This window comes from Canis lupus, chromosome 23 (genome assembly GCF_011100685.1).
Source record: "Canis lupus familiaris isolate Mischka breed German Shepherd chromosome 23, alternate assembly UU_Cfam_GSD_1.0, whole genome shotgun sequence".
NCBI classification, from domain to species: Eukaryota; Metazoa; Chordata; class Mammalia; order Carnivora; family Canidae; genus Canis; species Canis lupus.
Window position 1 is genome coordinate 37924909 of NC_049244.1, and position 25586 is coordinate 37950494.

Below are 25586 nucleotides of genomic sequence, written 5' to 3' on the forward strand. Positions count from 1 at the left end.
ATAGTATATGTTTTTGTTTGTCATGGAAGGTTTGAATTCTTTGGTAGTAAGGTATAAATCAAGACATTTTATTGATCACACAATAGAATTGAGAGGGAGATATTTAAAAGAATTTATTCATGCTAAGAGTTTATTACTATCAGATATTTGAAATTAGATGCATTATTTAATAAATTGAGGGAAAGATTACTAAAAGATTTGTTCATACTAAGAATTCATTTCCATCAAAAATTTGTAAAGACAAGTTGTTTAGGATTGAGGAAGAATCCATCTTTCAAATGGACAGAAATGAGAGGAAAAGGGTTCTTTGTAAAAGTTCACAAAGCAGTCTGCTAATCATTTGCTCTGAGGAAGACAGGAGGTAAACCTCAATGAATTCATAGAGTTGGCTTTTTTTTTTTTTTTTTAAACTTAGAACTCTTTGAATAGCTTCTAAGACTGTGGAAGTAATGTGGCTCAAGTGGCTGAAATAAAACTATCATTTTTTCCTTTAATCTTAGATGCCAATCCTATTTCCTTTCTAAGGTGCTTAATGAAATTATTTGACAATAGTATCAGATTACATGCTTTATTTACTAATAAAACTCTGTTCTCATTTGAGAGCTGCTAACAGTTTTGCTGAATAGTCATCACTAAATGTAAGTTAAGACACTTCATGTATATTAAGAAATTTTTATGCTATGTCTTTGGTTTTGTATGTTATTTCAGTCATCAAAAATCAGTGACTAAAATAATATGCTTTATAACGTTATACCAATTTTCATGCAAACATCAATGAACAGTAATTGACAAATTGTTATTGTGAACTTGGTTCTGGGAATATCATTAATGACAGAATGACTTTGGGCAAATTCTTTAACTTGGCCGACTCCCTGTTTTCTCACTTGTAAAATGAGAGGTTTGGATGTGGTCTTTAGCATCTCTTCTAGCACTAAGTCTTTGTTGCTTTTTAAATTGAACCATTTGCTTTAAGATGCTTTTATTTTAGGTGTTGAAGATGCATCAGATGCTTTTATTTTAATGCTTAAGTGTTTTTCTTATACTTATTTTGCCTAAGGTGCACTGTTTGAAATATTTTTCTAAGATTTATTAGATAAGATTGTTTGAATCTTTAAAAAAGTTTTTTTTATGACAATTTATTCAGCAGTACCTAATATCTGAGTGTCTATTAGAGCATTAGCCCCCTGGACTGTGGATTGAGCCAAGTGTGAATGGGACTGTGGATTGAGCCAAACCGTGAATGGGATGAAAAAGCTCTTACTAGTTCATCCTAAAGTCTGTACTAAACAGTGGTTGCATTTAGATACTGTATTCTTAGAGAATTACTAAATTTTAGAGCTGGAAGGTAGGAAACCTATTGTGTTCCCTCATTTTACAAATGAAGAACTTTGACACTCAGATACTCCAAGTGTTACACAATTAATGCCGTGCCTCTTGGGTACTAGTCCTTTATTGTCAAAGTTCTTTTTGAAATGCTAGGTAGAATGAATTCATGATTTGTATGAATGTTGTATATGTACTACATTTAATATATGAGGATTACATTGCCTATGTAGTAATATATCCAGAAGTAGCAATATATTTTCACTGGGTGATCTATACACTCTCATCTGTTTCTTTTTAAGAATTTTGTGAAGTGGTTAGGATTGGTGATGAAACTGTGCTTGTGACCTAGATGGAGATCAAGCCTGGTTGTTTACTTATTTATGTCCTGCTGTAACTCAGTCATGACTGCCTATCAGTTGTCACCTGTGAATTAAAAAAAATTCTGATGCCCAGGCTGTACTGTATACAGAATCAGAATCAGAATCTGAGGTGGTACTTGGACATCTATGGGTTTGAAACATTCCATCAGGAGTGATAATGGACCCCTAGGATGGAGAACCTCTGCTTTTGAACAGACTAGCCACAAACAACCTGAATGTTGACAACCTACTGTGTGAGACCATTTATTTATTTATTTATTTTTGAGAGAGAGAGAAAAAGTGTGCATGAGTGTTGGGAGAGGGAGGAGAATCTTAAGCAGGCTCCACAGGAGGCTCAATATCACAACCCTGAGCTTATGAACTGAGCCTAAATCAAGAGTCAGACACTTAATCATCTGAGCCATCTGGGGAACCCCTGTGTGTAAACATTTAAAGAGTACCAGTAGAGGGGGACCTGGGTGGCTCAGTGGTTGAGCTCAGATCGTGATCCCAGGGTCCTGGGATCAAGTTCCACATCAGTCTCCTCATAGGGAGCCTGCTTCTCCCTCTGCCTGTGTCTCTGCCTCTCTCTCTCTCTCTCTCTCTCTGTGTGTGTGTCTCTCATGAATAAATAAATAAATCTTAAAAAAAAAAAAAAAAAGAGTACCAGTAGAAAGTGTGGTATGATTACAGGGAGGTTCTTATTTATTTGATTATTTTTTTAAAAAGATTTATTTGGGGTACCTAGCTGGCTTGGTTGGTTAAGTGTCTGCCTTCAGCTCAGGTCATGATCCCAGGGTCCTGGGATTGAGTCTCACATGGAGGTCCCTGCTCAGTGGGGAGCCTTTTTCTCCCTCTCCCTTTGCTTCTCCTCCATGCTCATGCTCTCTCTCTGTCAAATAAATAAAATCTTAAAAGAAAATATTTGTTTGATTAAATAATGCAAATAACTGATACAAAACTGAAAAGGTACAATAGAGTATACATTGAAACATAATTTTTTTTTACCTCTGTTGCCCCTAGCCATTCCCTCTCCAGAAGCAAGCATTACCAGTTTCTTGTGTATGCTTACAGAGATTATTTAAGCATTTATAGACATAAATGTAGGAGTGTAAATGTATCTCTCTCTCTCTCTCTCCCCCCCCCACATACAAATTGTAGCAAAAAAAAAATACGTTGTTTGCATCTTGCTTTTTACACTTAACAATAGTAGCTTGAAGATTTATGGTATCCATATGTATAGGGAGCTGCCCTCCCCCCCTTTTTAATAGCTGCTTAATATTGCATCATCTGGATATACCGCAGCTTATTTAACCAGTCCCCTATTGATGGGAATATAGGTTGTTTCCGGTTTTTGCTATTACAAACAGTACTACTGTAATAAATAACCTTGTAGTCAGTCAGTCATTTTTGATAGGAGTGCATGTGTCTATCTGTAGGATAAATTTGTAGATGTTAAATTGATGAATTGGGGGATGCCTGGGTGGCTCAGCAGTTTAGCGCCTCTTTTGGCCCAGGGTGTGATCCTGGAGTCCCGGGATCGAGTTCCGCATCGGGCTCCCTGCATGGAGCCTGCTTCTCTCTCTGCCTATGTTTCTGCCTCTCTGTCTCTGTGTGTCTCATGAATAAATAAATAAAAACCTTCAAAAAGAATTGACGAATTGGTATGTGTATTTTTATTATGGAAAGACAGTGCCAAATTGTTTTCTGCAGAAATTATACCAGTTTTGCTCCCACCAACAATGAATGACTGCCTGTTTCTTTGCTCACATAGTGTATATTTTAAAACTTCTTGATCTTTACTCGTCTCTGTGATGGAGCATCTGATTTGTAGTTTTAATTTGCACTTCTAAATGAGGCTGAGGATCTCCATATTTTTAAGAGCCATTTTTATTTTCCCTTTTTTTGTGAACTTATTTATTTTGCCTTTTTTTTTTTAAGATTTTATTTATTTATTCATGAGAGACACAGAGAGGTAGAGAGAAGAAGCAGAGACTGAGGCAGAGGGAGAAGCAGGTTCCATGTAGGGAGCCCGATGTAGGACTCGATCTAAGGTCTCTAGGAACACACCCTGAGCGGAAGGCAGATGCTTAGATGCTTAACTGCTGAGCCACTCAGGTGTCCCATTTGTCTTTTTTTTCCTACTGGGTTATTAGTCTTCTTACTGATCTGTGGGAATGTTTTATGCGGTAAGGAAACTGGCTATTTTTTTAGTGGAAAGATGTTTAAAAATTTAGATGCTTTGGCTGATGCCTGCATTTATGCTTGAGGAGTTGACTGTGAGATCCAGTGAGGGCAGTTTGTTGTTTTCATCTGCTTATAGAATTTCTGATGTTAGAAGAGAAATGGAAAAAAATTTTTGAGGAAAGATAAGTGAGGATTTATAAACAAGGGTTAAGAGACAAATAGTAGGTTGTGAGAGGATATTTGTGGTAAATCCTATTGACAAAAAGAAAACACTTGTGTAACACTTATTCTGTTTCAGGGTACTGTTTTTAAGCATATTAAGTAATTTAATCTTTATGGTAATTCCATAATATTTATTATCCACATTTTGCTGGTGGGGAAACTGAGGCATAGAATAGCTAAACTAAGTAACTTGACCAAGATCAGACAGGTAGTAAGTGGCAGAGCTGTCATTCAAATTGAACAGACTGGCTCTCGAGTCTATCCTGTTGCTCCTAACCTACTATGCTATTTTGCCTCTCTATTTGTTAGTATCTAGAATATATAAAAGATTCATACATATTTTAAGAAAAGGGCATTAGAAAAATCAAAGGTATGAATAGACATTTCACAGAAAGATAAAAAAGTCAACATAAGAAAATACTGATGAGATACAATAAAAATCTAGGAATGTTCATTTTTAAAAGCCATCAGTTTGTTAAAAAAAAAAAAAAAGCTTGTTAATTTCAGTATTTGTTGGGGGTTTAGGAAAATAGGTAACTTTCTTCATTGTTGCTGTAAACTTAAATGGGTAAAGCAACGTTAGAGAGCATTTTGGCAATATCTGCTAAAAATCTAAGTATGTATTCCCTATGCAGTTCTGCCCTACAGAAACACTTGAATATTTGCAAAAGAGGCATATACAAAGGTGTTTAATGTTGCCTTGTTTGTGAAACAAAGAACTAGAGACAACTTAAGTGTGCGTTGTGGGAAGCGGATACACAATATGTTAAAATAAATATTCTATAGCTGCTAAAAAGAATGAGGTGTGTCCAGAGTATGAAAGGAACAAACTTTAAGACCTATTGTTTAGTACAAAGAGCAAGTTAGAATAGTATGTGTTTTTTCTTTTCTACGTGTATATGGGAGAATGCACAGAAGAGGTGTTTTGTTTAAGATTATTTTCTGAGAGAGAGTGAGCACGAGTCGGGGGAGATGCAGAAGCAGAAGAGGGAGAAGTAGACTCCCTGCCAAGCAGGGAGCCTGACACAGGACTCCATCCCAGGACCCTGGGATCATAACCTGAGCAGAAGGCAGACTCTTAACCAACGAAACTACCCAGACACCCCTAGAAAGAGGTTTGAAAGGATGTACAACATCGGTTACCTTGGTGGACAAAGTGAATTAGCCTTGCTTACAATGGTTTAATTTTCTATAGAGTATTTATGTATTAGCTATGAAAAATACCTTTGTATAAAAGAATTTAATACTATTTTATTCATTTTTAAAAAGATTTTATTTATTTATTTGAGAGAAAGAGCACACACAAGCAGAGGAGGATGGGACAGGAAAGGAGAAGCAGGCTCTCTGCTGAGAAGGGAGCCCAGTTCCTGGTTTGATCTCAGGACCCTGGGATCACAACCTGAATGGAAGGCAGACACCTCACTGACTGAGCCACCCAGGTGTCCCAAACTTGACACAATTTTAGTCCAAGCTCTCTTGTTATACTGTTGAAGACTGTCCTACCTACAAAAATAAAGGTAGCCATGTGTTAGGCTTTGGTAACATTTTGAGTGCCCCTAAAAGTAAAGTCAACTTTTATGTCAAGTTTTTGAATAACCTTTTATTTTTATAGAATTTCAAACGAAACTGTTCAGGAGCAATATAATAAAATCCCATATACTTTGCCTGTTTTCACCAGTTTTTGTGTTCAAAAAGTTGGCTTTTTATTTTTTTATTTTTTATTTTTTAAAGATTTTATTTATTTATTCATGAGAGACACAGATTTTATTTATTTATTCATACCTCACAGAGGCAGAAGAGACATAGGCCGAGGGAGAAGCAGGCCCTCTGAGAGGAGCCTGATGTTGGACTCGATCACAGGCCCTGGGATTACGCCCTGAGCCAAAGACAGACACTCAACCACTGAGCCACCCAGGTGTCCCCAGAAGTTGTCTTTATAATAAAGTCAGTGTTTTGCTTCAGATGAATGAGGTAAAAAGAATAATTTTGATCCTGTAAATTTTATAACATTTGTGTGAGTGGTACAGAGCCTTTTAGTTTTGAATTTGAACAACTTTATGTAAAATATTCTTAGTGGATAGGGGAAAGTGAACTAATATTTTTGAGTATATTTATTCTTTTCCAGGTACTGTGTTATTGCAAATTATTTCATTTAATCCAAATTCATGAAAAAGATTATATACCAACAAAAAGGGTTTTTGCTCAGGGTTTAAAAGGCAGTGCCAGGTTTTCAGAAGGTCTGTAAGTTACTGAAGTCCCTATGGGTTTGTCTACCAATTTGCTTGTCAGGTGGCATATTGGAAAGAACTGAGGAGTATATTTCTGTTGTCAAGAAGTTGATAATTATCCCTAAATTGGTTATGGTCTAATGTAATGGATATTCAATAAAATTAGAATGTTGGGATGCTATAAAAATGTATCTTTAATATTGTTTAGGGGATTTACAAAAAATGTTACTCTTCTGTGACTATGCTTATGTGCTTTTGTCTGTGCTTGTAAATGGTTCTCCTAGAACACGTACACATGCATATACTTGTACATGCACATTTGTAAATACAACTTATTTATAACTGGGTGCCACTTTTTTTTTTTTTGAAAAGTAGTAGATCATAAAGAGTCCCAGGATGCCATTACCAGAAATAGCTGTCATGTCCTGTATATGTCTTATCTGTGTAGCCCTTAGTTTTGCCACCACCAGGCTTTTCATTTGCTTGCCATACTACACTCTGTTGGTCAGCTTAGAAGACTTGCTAAGCTTCATGTAGCTGTAGGAGCCATTGACCTGTACTAAGAGAGATTCCTATCATATGTTTTTCAAAGTTTGGTTTGCTACCTGAGAAGTGGGCTTTAGGGAGCTTAGGAATCAGCACACGTTCAAAAGTGAAACCTGAAGTGGGCAAGACAAACCACAGGAAGATCCTGCCCGCAACTTGGTGACGTATCTGTATAGCCCATGGACACTTCCTGGCAATACCTTGCGAAACTTGCCTTTTTTATGTACAGTAGTTTCCTAACTTCTTGTTCTGACTAAACTTCAGTGAGAGGTAATTAGTATGATAACAATATAGATAACTATGATAACTGTCATGCACATGACTTGGATGATAACTGTCATGCACATGACTTGGATGAAACAAGAGCTCCTCTCCTACTTAGGTTCTGTAGACTTTTCCACTGAGGAGTTACATCTTACCTACTAGGACATTTTTGAGGAGTTTCCCTGGAGTTTATACTTTAACCTTGTCTTTATGCCATCTCAAGAATTGTACTTACATGGGTATCTGGGTGGTTCAGTTGGTCGAGCATCTACCTCTTGCTTTTGGCTCGGGTCATGATCTCAGGATCCTTAGATCCAGCTCTGCTTCGAGCTCCATGCTCAGCAGGGAGTCTGCTTGGGATTCTCTTCCTCTGCCCCTCTACCCCACCTCTCACTCTCTTTTGAATAAATAAATCTTTTTTTAAAAATTGTACTTAACATGTTGTTGATGTTTTATAGCCACAAAACAAGTTCTTTGCTCAGAGTCTAGGCTAAACCTCTAAACTCTGTTGGATTCCTGGAGCCTTTTGCCCATTCAGGTGCTTACTCAGTTGTACTACTTTGCTTTTTAGGCATGTTGGTGATTACACAGTGTTTTATTTTCATGGAGGAATAGGAGTTCAGTGTTTCTGAAACTATTATTCCTGATTTCTTTAACCTTCCATGTTAATATTATGGTGCCTGTTGTTAAGCAGAACCAGATTTCTGTTAGGAGTTATGCAGTGCGTTGATTTTTTTTTTTTATGATTTATCAGTTAAATGAGATTATAGAATCTCAGGTTTTATATTTTAAAGATAATTATCATTTACTGGGGGTGAGAAAAGTTGCTGACAATCTGATCAGTTATCTGATCATGTTAACTTATGCATTGAAAAGCCCTACCCTACTGTGTAGGAGATATACCAGCAGTCACCATTGCCTGTTGGTACCATTCCTCATCCTGTTGCTGAATAATATCACAAATATCTAACTTTCTAGGGGTACTTTCAAGGTGACAGCTAAGGAGGGAAATAGCAGCAATGTAACCTTTTTTCTCCCCAGTAGTTTTTAGGCACCTCCCCCACTTTTTGTTACCACACACCAAAGCAGTCTGACATACATTAAAAAGAGTGAATAGGAGATTCTTTAGAACGTCATGTGTGATTATGACAGTTGTTCTTCTTTTTAAAAAAGATTTTATTTATTCATTCATGAGAGACACACAGAGAGAGGGGCAGAGACATAGGCAGAGGGAGAAGCAGGGACCCCGGGATCGTGCCCCAAGCCAAAGGCAGACGCTCAACCGCTGAGCCACCCAGGTGTCCCTATGACAATTCTTGTGTAAGATTTCTTTATCCTAAATACAAAGTATTTATTAGATACAAAGAAATCAAATGAGGGGCACCTGTGTGACTCCAGTTGGTTAAATGTCTGCCTTCTGCTCAGCTCATGGTCTCAGGGTCCTGGAATCCAGCCCTGCATCAGGCTTCCTGCTCAGTGGGGAGTCTGCTTCTCCCTCCCCCTCTCCTGCTCATGTTCTCTCTCTCTGGCTCACTTTCTCTCTCAAATAAATAAATAAAATCTTAAAAAAAAAATCAAATGAATGCTAAATGATAATACAGCATGTTGAAAACATAGTTTTCTGCAACTTTTTTTAGTAATCACCTGACCTCACTAAGCCTCAGTTTCCTCTTCTATGAGTTGGGAATTACGGTTTTCTAATCTTCCTAAGGGATCATGAAAAGATTGGATGACTTCAGTGTATTGCCTGGCACATCATGCTGTAAAGTGTGAGGCTGTAACATAAGCAGCAGTGGTACTTGGTCAAGTATATTTTCATAGCTTTGTTGATGAACAATTTATTTATGTACATCTTTTATTGGAGAAATGAAAATCAAACTTTAAGAATTCGGAAGACTTAAAAAAAAAAGAATTTGGAAGACTTTATGATATGCTAATATATAGGGTTGTCTTAATTATGTATAATTAAATAGCATAATACTTTTAAAAATGTTTTTTAAATTTTTATTTATTTATGATAGTCACACAGAGAGAGAGAGAGAGGCAGAGACATAGGCAGAGGGAGAAGCAGGCTCCATGCACTGGGAGCCCGACATGGGATTCGATCCCAGGTCTCCAGGATCGCGCCCTGGGCCAAAGGCAGGCGCTAAACCACTGCGCCACCCAGGGATCCCAGCATAATACATTTTAATTTTAAACTAAACTTGTCAACCATAAGGCTGTTTATATTTTTAAGTATATCATCTTCTTTTTTTTTTTTTGAATGTTAACAATAAAGTTTGCATATTTTTTTTCTTATCCCCATGGAAGTTCTAATCGTACAGCTTGTGGTTCCCATTATTAGAACATCATATCCAGAGTCACTCAGGCCAAATTCTGTGAATTCTATCTCTCTAGTAATTCTTCCAGTTTTCTTTTCCTCCCATTACTCTTTTAGTACCTTAGTTTAGGCCCTGTAACTGTCAGTAATTTTCATGAAGCATGGATCCAACCACGCAGAAACTTTTAGAGAACCTGTTGACTACTGAAGAAAGTTAAAACTTTCTAGCTTGGCATTTCAGATTCTTTTGATTCCACCATTTCTTTAATTTATCTCTTTTTATTCCCCTTTCATCTCCCTTTATGCTTTAGCCAGTTTGTACTATTCATTGCCTCTTGAAGGTGCCCCTCTTGTTCCCACCTTCAGAACTTGTTTATATTGTGCCTTACTCCTGGAATGTTATCCCTCCACCCCCAATTTCTGTATTTTGAAAAAAAAAAAAATGACTCGGAAGAAGTTATTATGAAGATTGTGAAGTAATGCATATGAAGGCCCTTAAAAATATTACTATATGTGATGTATGTATTAATTTATTCAGTGAATGGTAGCTATTATTATGATTCAGCTTTCCTCCTACCCCAAATAATCTTTATTTTAGGATCATCTCTTTCAGGACCCTGGTGTGCAGTTTCTCTAGGGGTTAATCCTCCTGGGATCTGCGTTGGTTCTTAACTTTGTATCCTTTGAAATAAACTTGGGCTTCAGGGTACCTTAGGATAATTTCAGAAAAGGATGGTTGTCTATTCCTCTCAGTACTGCTGTATTCAGAAAGACATTACAAGTGAAGAAGAAAGCTTTGGAATTTAATTTCAGTCATATCACCTTACTAGCCATGTAACTGTGAAGTGTTTTTGATCTTTGTTTTAATTTGTAAAAGAAAAGGGTAATGCTTACTTCTCAAGGTCGTTGTACACATTGAGATATTTGAGAAAATATTTGGCACTGTCTTGGAACATCTGACTACTTGATCAATATTTGTCTTTTTTTGTTGTTTTCTTTTTTTAACTTACTAAGTATTGTCCTCCTCTGGAACACACACAAGCACATACAAACCTACAAGTATAAATGCATGCACATACACCCCCTAACATATGAACACATATGTGTCTAGAAGCATATATACCGAATCTCTATCTACTAGCTTAGTATTTGGAATTCTAGGCTTATGTAAAATTTATATGATACGATCTGGATACTAGCTTTGCATAGAACCATTGATTTTGTACACAGAGAGTTGGCCATCTTTTTATTTTTGTTAATCTAAATTATCTTATCAGTTTTGACTCCTAGTGGTGTTTATCTTCTTGGTTTGAACTGTTTACTTTTTGACAGTGACTGAAAGCACTGTTTTCTATAAAATATTTACTTGTCTCCCTCTTCCTTCGGGTATTTATGCAGAAGTTGCCTTCTCAGTGGGACCTTCTGGGCCATTTCCCTCCCACCCCCACCATTTATGTGATGTTTCCTTCCTGCTTAACATTTAATTACTAACACATTTTTTACTTATTTATTGTCTGCCTATTTGTGTTAGCTCAACAAGGACACAATTCTATTATTCTCACTATTGTATCTTTAGCATCTTAGTGAAGGTACTCAGTAAATATTTGAATGTGTGCATTTCAGGATTGGTTTGTTTTTGATATGGTATCTTTGTATTAAACTGCAAAGATTCTGATATTTAGTGCTTTTAATAAATATGTACAGGAAACTTTTTTTTTCAACTTTTGGTGCAGTTGACATAGATCAACTTACATCAACTGGAAAAAATATATATGGGATTTTATCATTTGTGACATGATATCAGAACTTCCTTTTTTCCATGCTAAAATTCTATACACATACACACTCATACTTACTAATTAGATATTTCATTATCTATTGTAAGCTAAGCATGGTACTAAGAACCGGTGCCTTTCCTTAAGAAGTTTGTAATTCAGTGGATAAATGTAAAGGATTCTCCTTCGCTGGTTCCTTCTCCTCTCTACTAACTCAAAATGGTTGGAGACCTTTAAGGCTGTATTCAAATCTTTTTTTCTTTCTTATCCATATTTACTCTCCTTGTGATTTTTTTTCTCCTTTGATCTTGTATAGGATTGCAGTTTTATAAATATTTTGTGCTTGCTGATGATTCTCAAATTTTACTTCAGCCAGGACTTCTTTGTCCTCTTGACATCTGCATTTGGATGTGTAATAGGCATTTCAGGCTTAATATGCCCAATACAAATTCTTGATCTCCTTCTCCTAAGAAGAGGCTCCTCTTTCTGGAAATGGCATCTCTGTTTTTCCAACTGCTTAGGCTAAAACTCTTAAGAAGTAAGTTTTCCTTAACGCCTTTTTCTATCATGCCTACATCCAAAATATAAAACATCCTATTGGCTCCATCTTCAAAAATATGCTCAATTTACCACTTCTCTCCATGCCAGGACTGCTTCCCTGGTCTAAGTGATCTCTAATCAAGATCACTGCAGTAGTCTACTTTCCTGCTTCCACCCTTTCCCCTCTGCAGTGATTCTTCTAAAATAAACGTTAGATCATACCATTCTTCCGCTTAAAATCTTTCGAGTAGCCCCCCATGTCACTCAGAAAAACCCAAGACTTAACTATTTAATCTGCTTCCTCTCTCACCCCTACCTCATCTCTTACTGTTTCCTACCTCTTCCCACTTTGCTTATTGTTTTGCAGCCATAGTGGCATCCCTGCTATTCCTTAGTGTGCCAAACGGTCCTTTCTAGGACCTTTGCATGTTTTATTCTTTCTGCCTGTTCATCTCTTTTCCCCAGATGTCTATCTGCATAGACAGGCTCATTTCCTCACTGACGTCTTTCAGGTATCTGCTCAGATACCTTAATAGAAAGGCCTTCCTTGATTCCTTGTATAAAATAATATTGCTCTCCTCCTCCTCTTTACCCTTTGGGTCTGGCACTCCCTAACTTTCTTCATACTTTTTCTTCCAAGGGAATAAATATTAAGAGTTTGTGATGTTTGTTACCCCTCTCTAGATTGTACAACAGTTCCATGTGGGCAGAGACCTACTTTTATTCATTGTTACATCCCCTGCATTTAAAAAAGTGCCTAGCATGTTGTAGGCACTTAATTTTATTTGTGAATGAAGTGCAACAAGCGCAATACAAAATGATCATTGTATTTAAAGTACCTGTAAGATGCAATAGGAAATAGAGGGAATGACTACCTAGGAATTGAGGGAAGAATTTACAAAGATATCTTTTAAGTAGAGCTTTTTGAAGGAAAAAAAAACAGTAAAAGCATTCTATACAATGAAAAGCATTGCAGATGTACAGAGGCATGAGAGAACACAGTGTTCAAGGAACCAAAAGTACAGTACTGTTGAAGCATAACTTGTGGGGGTAAAGATTAAGTAAGTAGATGAGGCCAAACATGTAGTAGACAGTACCAGACCATGAAGGATCTTAATGCTAAACATAGGAATTTTAGATTTTTATCCTGCAAGGTGGGCAGTGGTAGATAGTATGGAGTCATTGAAGACTTTTGAGAAAGGGGGATATGTATGTTCACATATTAAAAAGGCAAGTGGAAAAAAAAAGTAAGTGGCAACAGTATGAAGGATGGAAATCAAAGCTAAGCTCTGCATTTTATTTAACATGTATGTGATGTTGTAATATACACATGATGCAGAGAGACAGTTACTATCATGTGAATGGCAAGAGGCTATTTTATTTTATGGTTGGACAAAACCACTGATGTGTAGTGTGAATGTTCACTTCTTGGCATACTTTCAGTACATCTGTGAGGGAGAAGAAATGCCTGGTGGAGGATTAGATTATCAGTTATGATTTCAACAAGAAAGGGTGGTGTTACAGTATAAAAGATGTTGTGCTTGAAGGTCAGCCTCCTTTCTTCATAGAAAAACAGTTGTCAATAATATACCTCCTGATCTTGATTCATTGTTGAAGGAACTAGTGACAGTTATAGATATAATCAGATTTGTACTATTTGCTATAGGACCAATACAGCTACCTTTGTAGGACACATACCTGCCTTTGCATATTGCAGTACCCTGGCATGCACAAAACTTTTAAAAAGAGGAATAAGCGGGCACCTGGGTGGCTCAATTGGTTGAGCATCTGCCTTCAGCTCAGGTCATGATCTTAGGGTCCTGGGATCAAGCCCCCTCCCCCCCCCCCCGCCCCCGTCAGGCTCCCTGCTCAGCAAGCAGGTTACCTGCTTCTCCCTCTGCCACTCCCCCTGCTTGTTCTCTCTCTTTCTCTCTAAAAATGAGTAAATAAAACATTTTAAAAATTAAAAAAGATAAGCTAAAAATTAGCTTTCCTTTTTTTCATTCAGATTCAAGTAAACCTATTTCCATTATTACAACTATCTTGCTTAAGTATCATATCTTAGCAATATAGTGAATGTCTTGAATACTTTAATCCTATTACTTTAGGGTCAAGATTTGTGTAAATTTAAGGATGAGATGGAGGTACCTGAAATGGGCTACATGGTATCAATATTGAGAATTTGGCACTCCCAAATTCATGAATATGTACTGTATTATTGAGCATATTTTAAAAAACACATCCAAATACTGCAGTAAGACACAAAGAAATATTTTCAAAGTCGGACACAGCAATACAGAGCATTAAGATCCATTTGTCTGCATTTCCCAAGTCAAAGCATTTGCTTTTTGAGTGTGCTGTGCTACTTAACTCAGTAATGAAACAATAAAGGTAATTTTCAGTGAGGTATTGCTTAATTTCTAAGTCTGTTTGATCCAGATAGCCACATGTAGCTAAAAGATTTACCAAAATCTGATGATCAGTAATATGAGGAAGTTTCTAATTTGTTAGAAATAAGGGGAAAGAATATAGACCAGTCAGGATTAGGTTACAGAATCAACTGTAGTCTAAGCAGAAAGAGATTTAGTAAAGGATTTTAGGGGGACCTGGGTGACTTGGTTAAGCGTTCCACTCTGGATCTCAGCTCAGGTCTTGATCTTAGGTTTGTGAGTTCAAGCCCTGTGTTGGGCTCCACATTGGGCGTGGAGCTGACTTTATTTTATTTTACTTTTTTTAAAGATTTTATTTATTTATTATTATTTTTTTAATATATATTTTTAAATTTATTTATGACAGTCACACAGAGAGAGAGAGAGAGAGGCAGAGACACAGGCAGAGGGAGAAGCAGGCTCCATGCACCGGGAGCCTGACATGGGATTCGATCCCGGGTCTCCAGGATCGCGCCCTGGGCCAAAGGCAGGCGCCAAACCGCTGCGCCACCCAGGGATCCCTAAAGATTTTATTTATTTATTCGTGAGAGACATACAGAGAGGCAGAGACACAGGCAGAGGGAGAAGCAGCCTCCATGCAGGGAGCCCAATTTGGGACTCGATCCTGGAATGTCCAGGATCACGCCCTGAGCTGAAGGCAAACGCTCATCCACAAAGCCACCCAGGCGTCCCTGGAGCTGACTTTAAAAAAAATTTTTTTTTAAGTGGTTTATAGAATTTTTGGAAATTCTGACTAAGGAAACAGACTGTAGTTTAAACTTTCATGAATGAAATTCTAAAGCCACATTGCAGCTGAGCTACTAAGGGAGGTACTACCTCTTTTAGGATCAGAAAGGTACCTGCAGAATTGGGAAGCTGTACCTTTTAGCTGCGTGTCTGAGAACCTTGCCATCTCTGCTGTGATCAGGAACCTGCCACTATTAGGAAATAGCCATGAGCAAGAAGCCATCTTCATCTGTAAGTTGTTGTTACTGCTGCTGGCTCTAGACCCAAGCCACACCTGCTACAACCTGTATGACAGAATGGAAGTCTTGTGCCCTTCATGTTGATATCCATAAAACCTATGACTGGATAGAGGGACTTCAGAAAATGCTGCTGCACAAAAACTTGGATCTCTCCATGATAGTAATTACTAGTAGCAACAGCCTAAATGCAACCTTCCTTCACTTCTGCTCTCCAGATTTCTAGCGAGTAGATCTGATTGGTGGAATTTAAATCATATCCACAACCCTAACTGCAAAAAAGGATGGGGAATGTAGTTTTTAGCTTTCTAGTCTGCAGTTCAGGAAATCATATACCAAAGGATGCTGAAATGGATGATGGCCACTGATCGACCATATCTACCACAGATACAGACCCTGATGCTCCTTAAAGCTAGCCATTATCGAATGGGCTATGTAAATAAATTGAGAAAGATTACAAATAATACTAATAGACAACATTGAGAAACTTTTAGGTATTTGTTTAGTATATTTTTATTATTTTATAATGTTACATTAAAAATATATAAAATTTGTGCTCTACCTACATGATGAATTTAGTGATCTGTGGCTGCCAAAAGTTTCTTCACATTTAAAGTGTTGATAGTGGGTGAAAGAGGGAATGACAAAACTGTCAGAATGGGTTATCTAAACTGAGGAAAGATTGGTGTTCTCAAATATTGAAGCATGGTCAAGTAAGGAGGGAACTGACAGTCATTTGATTTATTTATTTTTTTTTTAATTTTTTTTTTTTATTTATTTATGATAGTCACAGAGAGAGAGAGAGGCGCAGAGACACAGGCAGAGGGAGAAGCAGGCTCCATGCACCGGGAGCCCGATGTGGGATTCGATCCCGGGTCTCCAGGATCACGCCCTGGGCCAAAGGCAGGCGCCAAACCGCTGCGCCACCCAGGGATCCCCAGTCATTTGATTTAATGGTACTTAATGTTATTAGTGTTCAAGGGGCACCTGGGTGGCTCAGTCAGGAGTCTGACTGACCCTTGGTTTTGGCTCAGGTCATGATCTTGTTGTGGGATTGAGCCCTGCTTCAGGCTCCACATTCAGCACCAAGTCCACTTGAGAGTCTCTCTCTGCCCCTCCCCCCACTCACATGTGCACATGTGTCTCTTTCAAATCAGCAAAAGAGATACATGTGTCTCTTTCAAATCAGTAAATAAAGTATTAAAAAATATTGTTAGTGTTCTTGAAGGTTCTGATAAAGGAATAGAAACAGAGGCCAATTGCAAGTTCAGGTTGTGAGTAGGAGGAAATGGATTGGAGCAGAGGTTATAGAATAAGTTTTCAAGGAACAGTAGTTGTGTTTCCTCCCTCTCCCCCCCCCCTTCCTTCCTTCCCATAATTAGAACAAAGGGTGGCCCTATGCATATACCACACATGACACAAGTACAGTCTTTCAAAGTTCCTCACTTTTGTCTCTGTATGGCACACTGTAAAATGTGTGCTATTAAAATAACTTTCTGCTTAGAGATAAAATGGTTACAACATTTTTTCATTAGTTCTCTACCCATTTATTACTTCACTTTCGATTATTTTTGTATAAAGTGGCGGTTATTTTCATTTATGTTTTTTATAAAGCGTCAGTTAATTACTATAAAGTTTTTATAGCTGACTTAATCAGCATATTTGTATGATTAGATGAATTACCTTTGGTGTGATTTAAACATAGGTTAGTGACAGTACAGATTATGATAACTGGTTTTATAGGAAATAATGTTGAGTGTGTTTCATATATTACATTGACCTTATGTTTTCTACTAACTCTAAGCATATCTGATGATGTCAAGTTCATTAGATTCTGCATGTTCTATCTCCTTTAAAAAGGTGGGTGGTGGAATAGGTATATGTTTATACAGTGTGGTTTTCACAAGCTGCACATATGTGAATGAAATAGGAACCTGTTCAAAGGCAGTAATTTAGTGTTCCAGATTCCCTTATTAGATATAGAACATGTTTATTAGGATTTAATTCTAAATTTGTTTATGTTCTAGGCTGTTTATGGTAACCTAGTTGGATTTTTGGTTTTAAAAAAACAGCACTGTGGATTATACTGAGAGGAGACATCAAAGAAGAAGGAAAGACTTAAAGGAGAAGAAGGTTGAGAGTAATGAAAACAGAATTGGTGGACAGTGTTGTGGATGAGAGGGAGGGAATGGGGTAAAGAGAGCACAGAAAAAAAGATGAGATTTGGATAAGAGAAGGGACATCTAGTCTTTAGGAAGAGGAGAATAGATGGGTACAAATTCAAATATATACTAGTTTTTCCTGTTAGGAAACTGGTTTATTTGTAAAGGCCAACCCATATTAGGCAATTTTTAAGTCGTTTGAAAGATTCCTGATTCTGACTTAAGATAAACATAAGTATGTTTATTCTGGTTAAGTGGTAACTTGATTTTTTAAAATCTCTCAATGATACACTTAATGAGTATCTTGTGCTTTTCCACTGATTTTCTCATTATAATAAAAAACGGTTTATTGAGTTTTTCATAGGTGCTTCTTGATTTTTTGATAGGCTTTGTTAAAATATATTGGTTTAAATAGCCTTTAGTTTTAAATTTGATAAGCAGACAGAAATTTGAGTTTATCTAGCCCAAATTGTCATCAGGAAAGCTGTGCTTTAATGATTTGTCTGAAGCCATTTAGACACTTAGTAACAGAGGTAAAACAGGAATGTTAGTTTCACAATTCTTAGGGCAGTGTTATTTCCCTTGTGCTAACTACCTTGCTTCCTAATTTAGTACACTAGTGTCTGATTTCAGCACACACACTTTTCTGTGTGCTTTTGGACTGTGAGCATCTCAAAAGAACTTCACCACTATACTTACTGGCTTCTTTAATATTCATTCTAAAAGCATTTCTCAAGTATCTACTGTATGACAGTAACTATTTTAGACTTTGGTGATTACCAAGTTCTCAGGCCTCAATGAGAGTACCAGAAAATAAACACGTAAACATTACCAGTTTCAGATAGTTATAAATGCTATCAAGAATACAGAGAAATATACGATGGTAGCAGGATTATTTACTTTCGACAGAATAGTTAGGGAAGGTTTCTCTAGGGAAGTGACATTTAAGCTGAGACCTGAATGCTAAGCAGAATAACCATGTGAAGCCGAGGGTTAGAGCATTCCAGGCAGAGGCCCTAAGCTTGAATGAACTTGGCATGGTTGATGAATGGAAAGAGGGTGACCACTGAGACGAGTAGGAAGAAAAAAAGGTCAGAGATGAGAGGGCAGTAGGGCAGTGTAGACCATGAAAGTGGGAATTGAGAAATGGGATTGTATTCTAAGTGAAATGGAATGGCATTGGAGCAGGGGAGTGACTGCTCTGAAGAATATGTTTGAGAAAATCACACTGTTGGTGGAGAGTAGGTTGTGGGGGATTGCCAGTGAAGGCAAGGAGAAGTGGTTGGATTTGAGATCTATTTTGAAAGTTTGCTGGATTTACTGATTGGATGTGGGGGAGGTTTTGGGAGGATGATGAGAAAAAGAGAGGAAGATGGTGGTAGACTGGGGGAAGAGCATGTTTTAGTGGAGGAAATCAGATGGCTTGTCTGAGACTTATTAAATTTGAGATGCCTGCTGGATATCCAAGGAGGCAGTTGGATATTCACATCTAGGGTTGAGGAGAGATCAGGCCTGGAAATACAGACCTAAGAGACATCAGCATTAACACCATGCTGAAGGAATTTCCATGGGGGAAAGAAGAGAAGGTGGTCTAGAACTGGGGCCCTGAAGCACTGCAGTATTTAGAGGTGAGGAGGGAAAGTAGGCAGAGGGCCAGGGTATTAAAGGAAAGCCAGAAGCATTGGGTTGTGGGAGATAAGAAAAGGACATTTTAAAGGAAGGATATTAGTGTTCATTTTTACTAAATAGTTCCACCAGAGCAGGTATGACGAGGACAGAAATGGTCATTGGATTTGGCAATATAGAAAATGTTGGCATCCCTCTCTAGCACAGTTGCCATGTCAATCACAGAGTTAGAAGCTGGACTGGGGAGAGGGTTGAAGAATGGACGGAAGGTAAGAAATTGGAGACAATGACTAGAAATGATTGCTTTTGAGAAGATTTGCTATGAAAGGGAGTCTAGAACTAGAATACCACAAGAGAGAAGGTGGAGTCAAGGGGGATTTTTTCCTTTCTGTGCTTTTTTTTTTTAATTGGGAAATATTAAAAGCTTGTTTATGTGCTGATAAGAATGATCACTAGAGAGGAAAATTAATGATGATACAGAAAAGGGATTCATTGTAGAGTCAAGTCCTTGAGGTAGCACTGGTGATTGGGCTGGAGAGCAGTGTGGGGATTGCCCTTTTCTAGAAGCAGGGCAACAATGATATAATATGACCTCACAACTCCCCTTTACATGCAGATCCTCTCTTCAGTCTCACTGGATCAAGTTGATCATCTTTCTGTTATCTCTAGAGGGTTTTTTTTTTTTTTTTTTTTTTTTTTGTGCTATAGCTTGCATGTTCTTTTGGATTGAATTCATCCTGTATAAATTTGAACATGAAGCAGCTGGTGATATTTAACACCAATTTCAATTTTTGTGCCAACAGGTGAAGCGAAAAATTTATTGCCATATCTTGGACCCAACAAAATGAGAGATTGTTTCTGTACCATAAATTTGGACCAGGAAGAAGTTTATCGTACCCAAGTTGTTGAAAAGTCTTTAAGGTTTGTAAAAAAAATTAGTAAATTATCTTTCATGATACATATTGATTACTAAATTTTGTACATTTTCCAACCTGTAATCATCAAGAAGACTTTCTTCATCTGAGACTTTTCTTTTACATTCTGGATTTGTTTTTAGAATTACAGAATCTCAGTGTTTGAAGGAGCCTTGATATTTATTGAGCTGGACTAATCAGCTGCCTTACAACTGCTTGATTCCTTCTGACAATTATAGTTGACAAGCGGTCATCTGGCATTTGCTTAATGATGTTTATTCTAGAGACCAAGAAGTTCATTGCCTCTTAAACAACCTATTTGGTCTTAGAACTATTCTGACTTTTAGAAAGCTCTTACATTTAGTCAGTTAATGTCTATCAAAAGGAGAACCTACTATATACTAAGAGTTTGCTGGGTGCTATTTATTCATACATTCACAAGAACAAGATAGATGCAGTGCTTGCTTTCCTGTGATTTTTCATTGCCTCAAAATTTATCTTCCTTATCATTGTTGCTAATTCTATGCCTTAGATTTCTGGAGAATACCATATTTAACATGACATCTTTCAACTTTTTGAAAACAATTATCATATACCTCAGTTTATTCTCTAGGCTAAATTTTGCCTATTCATTTGAACTTTTCTCAGAATACATCATTTTCTCTTGAGAATAAATTACTTCTTAAAGTTATACAAGTCACTGAACTAAGGGCATTGTAAGGAAATGAATTCTTAGGTAAATTTCTCATCTTTTGAAAGTGTAATATCACTCTTGAGAGGATCCTAGTAAATTCTAATTCATAAAATTGGAGTGTGCCACCTCTGCCCTGTAAGTGTTTGTGGACACAATTCTAGCACAAAGTTGTGCTGGCAGGATGCGGTCTTGGTCAGAGATAAGAGTCAAAACAAGGGCGTGGGGAGTCGTTGGAATGAACATGTCATGGGTAGAGTATTGAGTGTCATAACTCCTGTAAATTGCATTTTGAGAATTTATTTTTTGACGCTCTTTTTTTCATAATCTATTTTCATTACACTTTCCTTTTTTCCTGTGTAGCTTTTCTCTTTATGTCTTTATTTTTTTCTTTATGTCTTTATTGTCAGTGTTTATAATTTTGACTGTCTATAGTGTTCTTCATAGGAAAGACATCGTATAAAGCTGAAAATACTTTAGTAGCCCCCGAAAATTTGAAGTAATGCACTACACATCTGTAATCATAAATCACCTGTCCCTGTTTTTTTAGAATTCTGTTATTTATATGTTATACATGATGAAACTGAGTCCCCAAAAGGCTGAATAATTAGTGGATATAATATAGGAAGTTAGAAGCAAAATGGAGCTTGGAACCTGAAACTATTTAAATCTCAGTTTGTTACTTAATGTACACTAATTCCATATCACAAAAAAAATCTGTGATATACAAAGCTAATAATTGTCCATAAATTGAATACTTGTGTTAGTTTCTAATATGTAGCTTTGTAAATTAGTGACTAAAATTAGCTTATTTTTTCTTTTTTAAACCCTTGCTTTTCTAGATATTTGTGTTGGGAAAAGATGATGAAACCAACTATTTTTATCCATCTTAAATTCTTTTTCTAGATGCATAGCAACTTGGAAGATATTTTAAGATTAGCAGTGGTTAGTTATCTTAGGTCGTTTCAATAGTTACACCATGTGCATAGACCCCTGCTAACCTTGCTTTCATGTCAGTGTTTTCTTCGCTTATTGTGTAAGCTATCAGGTCTAGAGTCAGTAGATACCATTTAGATCTCTATGGGTTTTGGATATTACAGGTTTTTTTTTTTTCACATTTTTTTAAATTGAAGTTCAATTTGCCAACATATAGTACAACACCCAGTGCTCATCCCATCAAGTGCCCTCATCAGTGCCTGTCACCCAGTTCCCCATCCCCCCGCCTGCCTCCCTTTCCACTACCCCTTGTTGGTTTCCCAAAGTTAGGAGTCTCTCATGTTTTGTCACCCTCTCTAATTTTTCCCACTCATTTTTCCTCCTTTCCACTATAATCCCTTTCACTATTTTTTATATTTCCTGTGTGAGTAAAACCCTATAATGATTGTCCTTCTCTGATTGACTTACTGCGATATTACAGTTTTTATAGGTAGTCTGGATATAGATTTCATAACAGGTAAGAGGCACATATAGAACCTATAGCTCCTAAATTTTTACCTCAAATCCTTTTAAAAAGTGAGTGGTATATAAACAAAGTGAGAAACCAGCAATACTGCTTGTGTCTCGTGCTGTTCTTCCACATGCTGGGAATTTCCTTAGGAGTCCTATGCATGATCATATGTCAGTGATAGCAGTAGAATGTTGTTTTAAAAACTATGAACGTCCAGTCATTGCTTCTTACTAAGCATTTTGAAAAGTTTTCTTCAGATGGATTATGATTGATTAATTAATTAATTAAAGATATGGATGCCCAAATTTGGGGATTAGGTTGTTGACATTGTGGTGATACAGATGATTTAGTGAGTAATTTTGTGGTGGTCTTATTTGGCCTTAGAATGTATTTTATTTTATTTTAAGATTTTATTTATTTGAGGGGAAGAGGCAGATGAGAGGGAAAGGCAGACTCCTTGTGGAGCAGGGAGCCTGATTTGGGACTCCATTCCAGGACCCTGGGATCATGACCTGAGCCAAAGGCAGATGCTTAACTGACTGAGCCACCCAGGTATTCCTAGAATGTATTTTAAAAATAACATTTGGGGGACACCTGGGTGGCACAGTTGGTTAGGTGTCAGACTCTTGGTTTTGGCTCAGGTTGTGATCTTGGGGTTGTGAGATCGAACCCAGTGGCTGGCTCTGCTCAGCCTGGAATCTGCTTAAGTCTATCTCTCCCTCTCCCTCTGTTTTCCACTCAAATAAATAAATATTAATAAAAAATAAAAATAATATTTGAGTGTACATGTGAAATATAAAGGAAATCCTTCATTTTATAATTGTTTATGAAATGATGCAAAGGAGAAAATACCTAAACATACCATGTCTTTGCCTAATAGTTGTTTTTGTGTCAATTTTTTTGTTGAGATTAATATAGAGGACCTAGTTATTTTGATTGACCAACTTTTTTTTTTTTTTTAAGATTTTATTTATTAGAACATGCACAGGGAGTGGGTGGGTGGTGAATCTGAAACAGACTCCATGCTGATCACAGAGCCCAGAGCCCTGTGTTGGGCTTTATCCCATGACCGTGAGATCATGACCTGAGCATCATGGGATGCTTAAGCCACTGAACCACCCACGTGCCCCATTGATAGACCAACTTTTAAAACTTGATTTTGATTATATTTTAAGTAGAAAATACATTGACAAAAGTTGACCAGGCATTATAAACAACTAAAAAGCTAAGTCAGCTGTTTTCTGTACCAGGTTAGAAATAACTTCTGGAAGAGTATTTTTCTTTGCATTTCAGCTTCTTTTTAAGCTGTGGCATCCTAAAGAGATTGCATTTTATGGGGACATTTTCAAAGTATCTTTTAGTTCTTTAAAACATTCTCAGGAAAGAAGTGCTCTTGACAAAAGATATTTACTAGCATTTCAGAGATTTATGTCTTCATAACATTTTTTTTTCTTCATAACATTTAAACATCAAAATAACATTCTTTTTTTTTTCAAAATAACATTCTTAAAATAAACATATAAAAATGAATTGTTTCATAGGAAAAAAATCTTAGCAATTTGGGGATAGGCAAAGATTTCTTATGATGCAGAAATCACTAGTCATAAAACAGGAAAATTGATAAACTGGATTTCTTCAAAATCAGAGCCTTTTGCTCTTCAACAGACACTGTCAAGAAAATAAAATGGCAGTCCACAGCTGGGAGAAAATATTCTGGCAAAGGACTTGCATCTAGAATTTATTTAAAAACAAAAACAAAACCAATAAGAAAACAGCCCATTTAAAATATGTGGGAAAAAACCAAATAGATATTCCCCAAAGGAATACATATACAAATGGCCAACAAGCACATGAAAAAATATTCATCATCATTAGTCATCAAGGAAATGCAGTTTAAAACCATTTCTGTCACTATAGATTCTTGAACATAATGTGTCATGTTCAAAATCAGATCACTGGTTCCTATGACAGTATGGAGGAGGTGATAGCACAAGGGAACTGTCTGGGGAGATAGAAATGCTTTGTATCTTGATTGGGATAGAGATTACACAGATGTAAAAATTTATCATACATTCAGTAGAATAGTTAATTTTAAAAAGACTTTCAGTAGCAAAAGTTGACAATGAAATGGAACAACTGGGGCTCTCCTGCATTGCTGGTAGAAGTGTAAATGGTACACATTTGTTTCATATACCAATGTTGGAAAAAAGTTGGACAGTTTCTTATACATTAAAAATTCACCTATCTTTCAACTTAGCAATTCCACTCTTTTAGTTACCTACCCAAAAGAATAGAAAGCATATGTTCAGAAAAAGCCTTGTATAAAAATGTTTAGAGCAGCTTCTTTATTTTTAATAGCCCAAACTGGAAACAACTCACATGCCATTACTAGGAGAATAGATTGTAGAATATTCATGAATGGAATATTATGCAGCAGTTGAAACAAATGACCTACTTATTTTATACAACAAAATGGAAAAATCTCATAGTTATTAAGCTGAGTGAAAGAAGCTAGGCACAAGAGTACATGCTACTTAATTCCATTTATATGAAATTCTTTGGCAGATCTATATAGTAGAAATCAGATCACTGGTTGTCTGTGGTAGATATGGTGGGGTAACTACAGGGGAGTATATGGGGAATTTTATGGGAAGATAGAAATGTTATTATATCTTGATTGGAATGGAGGGAACACAAATCATTAACCTCTATACTTTAATTTTTAAAAATATTTATTTGTGGGGATCCCTGGGTGGTTTAGAGGTTTAGCACGTGCCTTTGGCCCAGGGCGTGACCCTGGAGTCCCAGGATCAAGTCCCACATCGGGCTCCCTGCATGGAGCCTACTTCTCTGTTTGCCTGTGTCTCTGCCTCTCTCTCTTTGTGTCTCTCATGAATACATAAATAAAATCTTTAAAAATATATATTTATTTGTTTTAGCGACAGAGCACACATAACGCACAAACAAGCGGAGAGACAAAGGGAGAAGGAAAGAGAAACTCTTAAGCAGACTCCACACCCAGCTCCTGAGCCCTATTCAGGGCTGATATCATGACATGGAGTTCATGCCCCAAGCAGAAACTGAGAGTTGGATACTCAACTGACTGAACCACCGAGGCATCCCAGTCATTTAAATTGATTTTGTTATATGTAGCTTATACCCTAATAAAGCTCTTTTAAAAAAAAAAAAAAAAACCTGGGTTTTGGGGTGCCTGGGTGATTCAGTGGTTGAGCATCTGCCTTAGGCTCGGGTTACGATCCCAGGTCCTGGGATTGAGTCCTGCATCCAGCTCTCTCTGCAGGGAACCTGCTTCTCCCTCTGCCTATGTCTTTGCCTCTCTCTGTGTGTCTCATGAATAGATAAATAAAATCTTTTTTTGAAAAAAAACAACCTGTTGTTTTTTTTTTTTAAACCTGTTTTGGGAAGCTCATTCAGTTAGGCCTCTGCCTTTGGCTCAGGTCATGATCCTGGGCTCCCTGCTTGGCAGGGAGTCTGCTTCTCCCTTCCTTTCTCCCTCTGCTTCTCCTGCTCGTGTGTGCGTGCCCTCTCTCTCTCTCTCTCTCTCTC

General features: G+C 37.1%; 1 protein-coding gene across 5 annotated transcripts in view; it reads left to right on the top strand.

Annotated features, from left to right (window-relative positions):
• The window catches only part of RASA2 (RAS p21 protein activator 2), a 153240-nt gene that overhangs the window by 34993 nt on the left and 92661 nt on the right, over positions 1-25586 (top strand). For all 5 annotated transcript variants that reach the window (XM_038571086.1, XM_038571087.1, XM_038571088.1 and 2 more), the window contains one exon: positions 19771-19888. In XM_038571086.1, the coding sequence (XP_038427014.1) occupies positions 19812-19888 (77 nt within the window). In that variant the 5' untranslated portion in view covers positions 19771-19811. The remainder of the gene's footprint in view (positions 1-19770; positions 19889-25586) is intronic.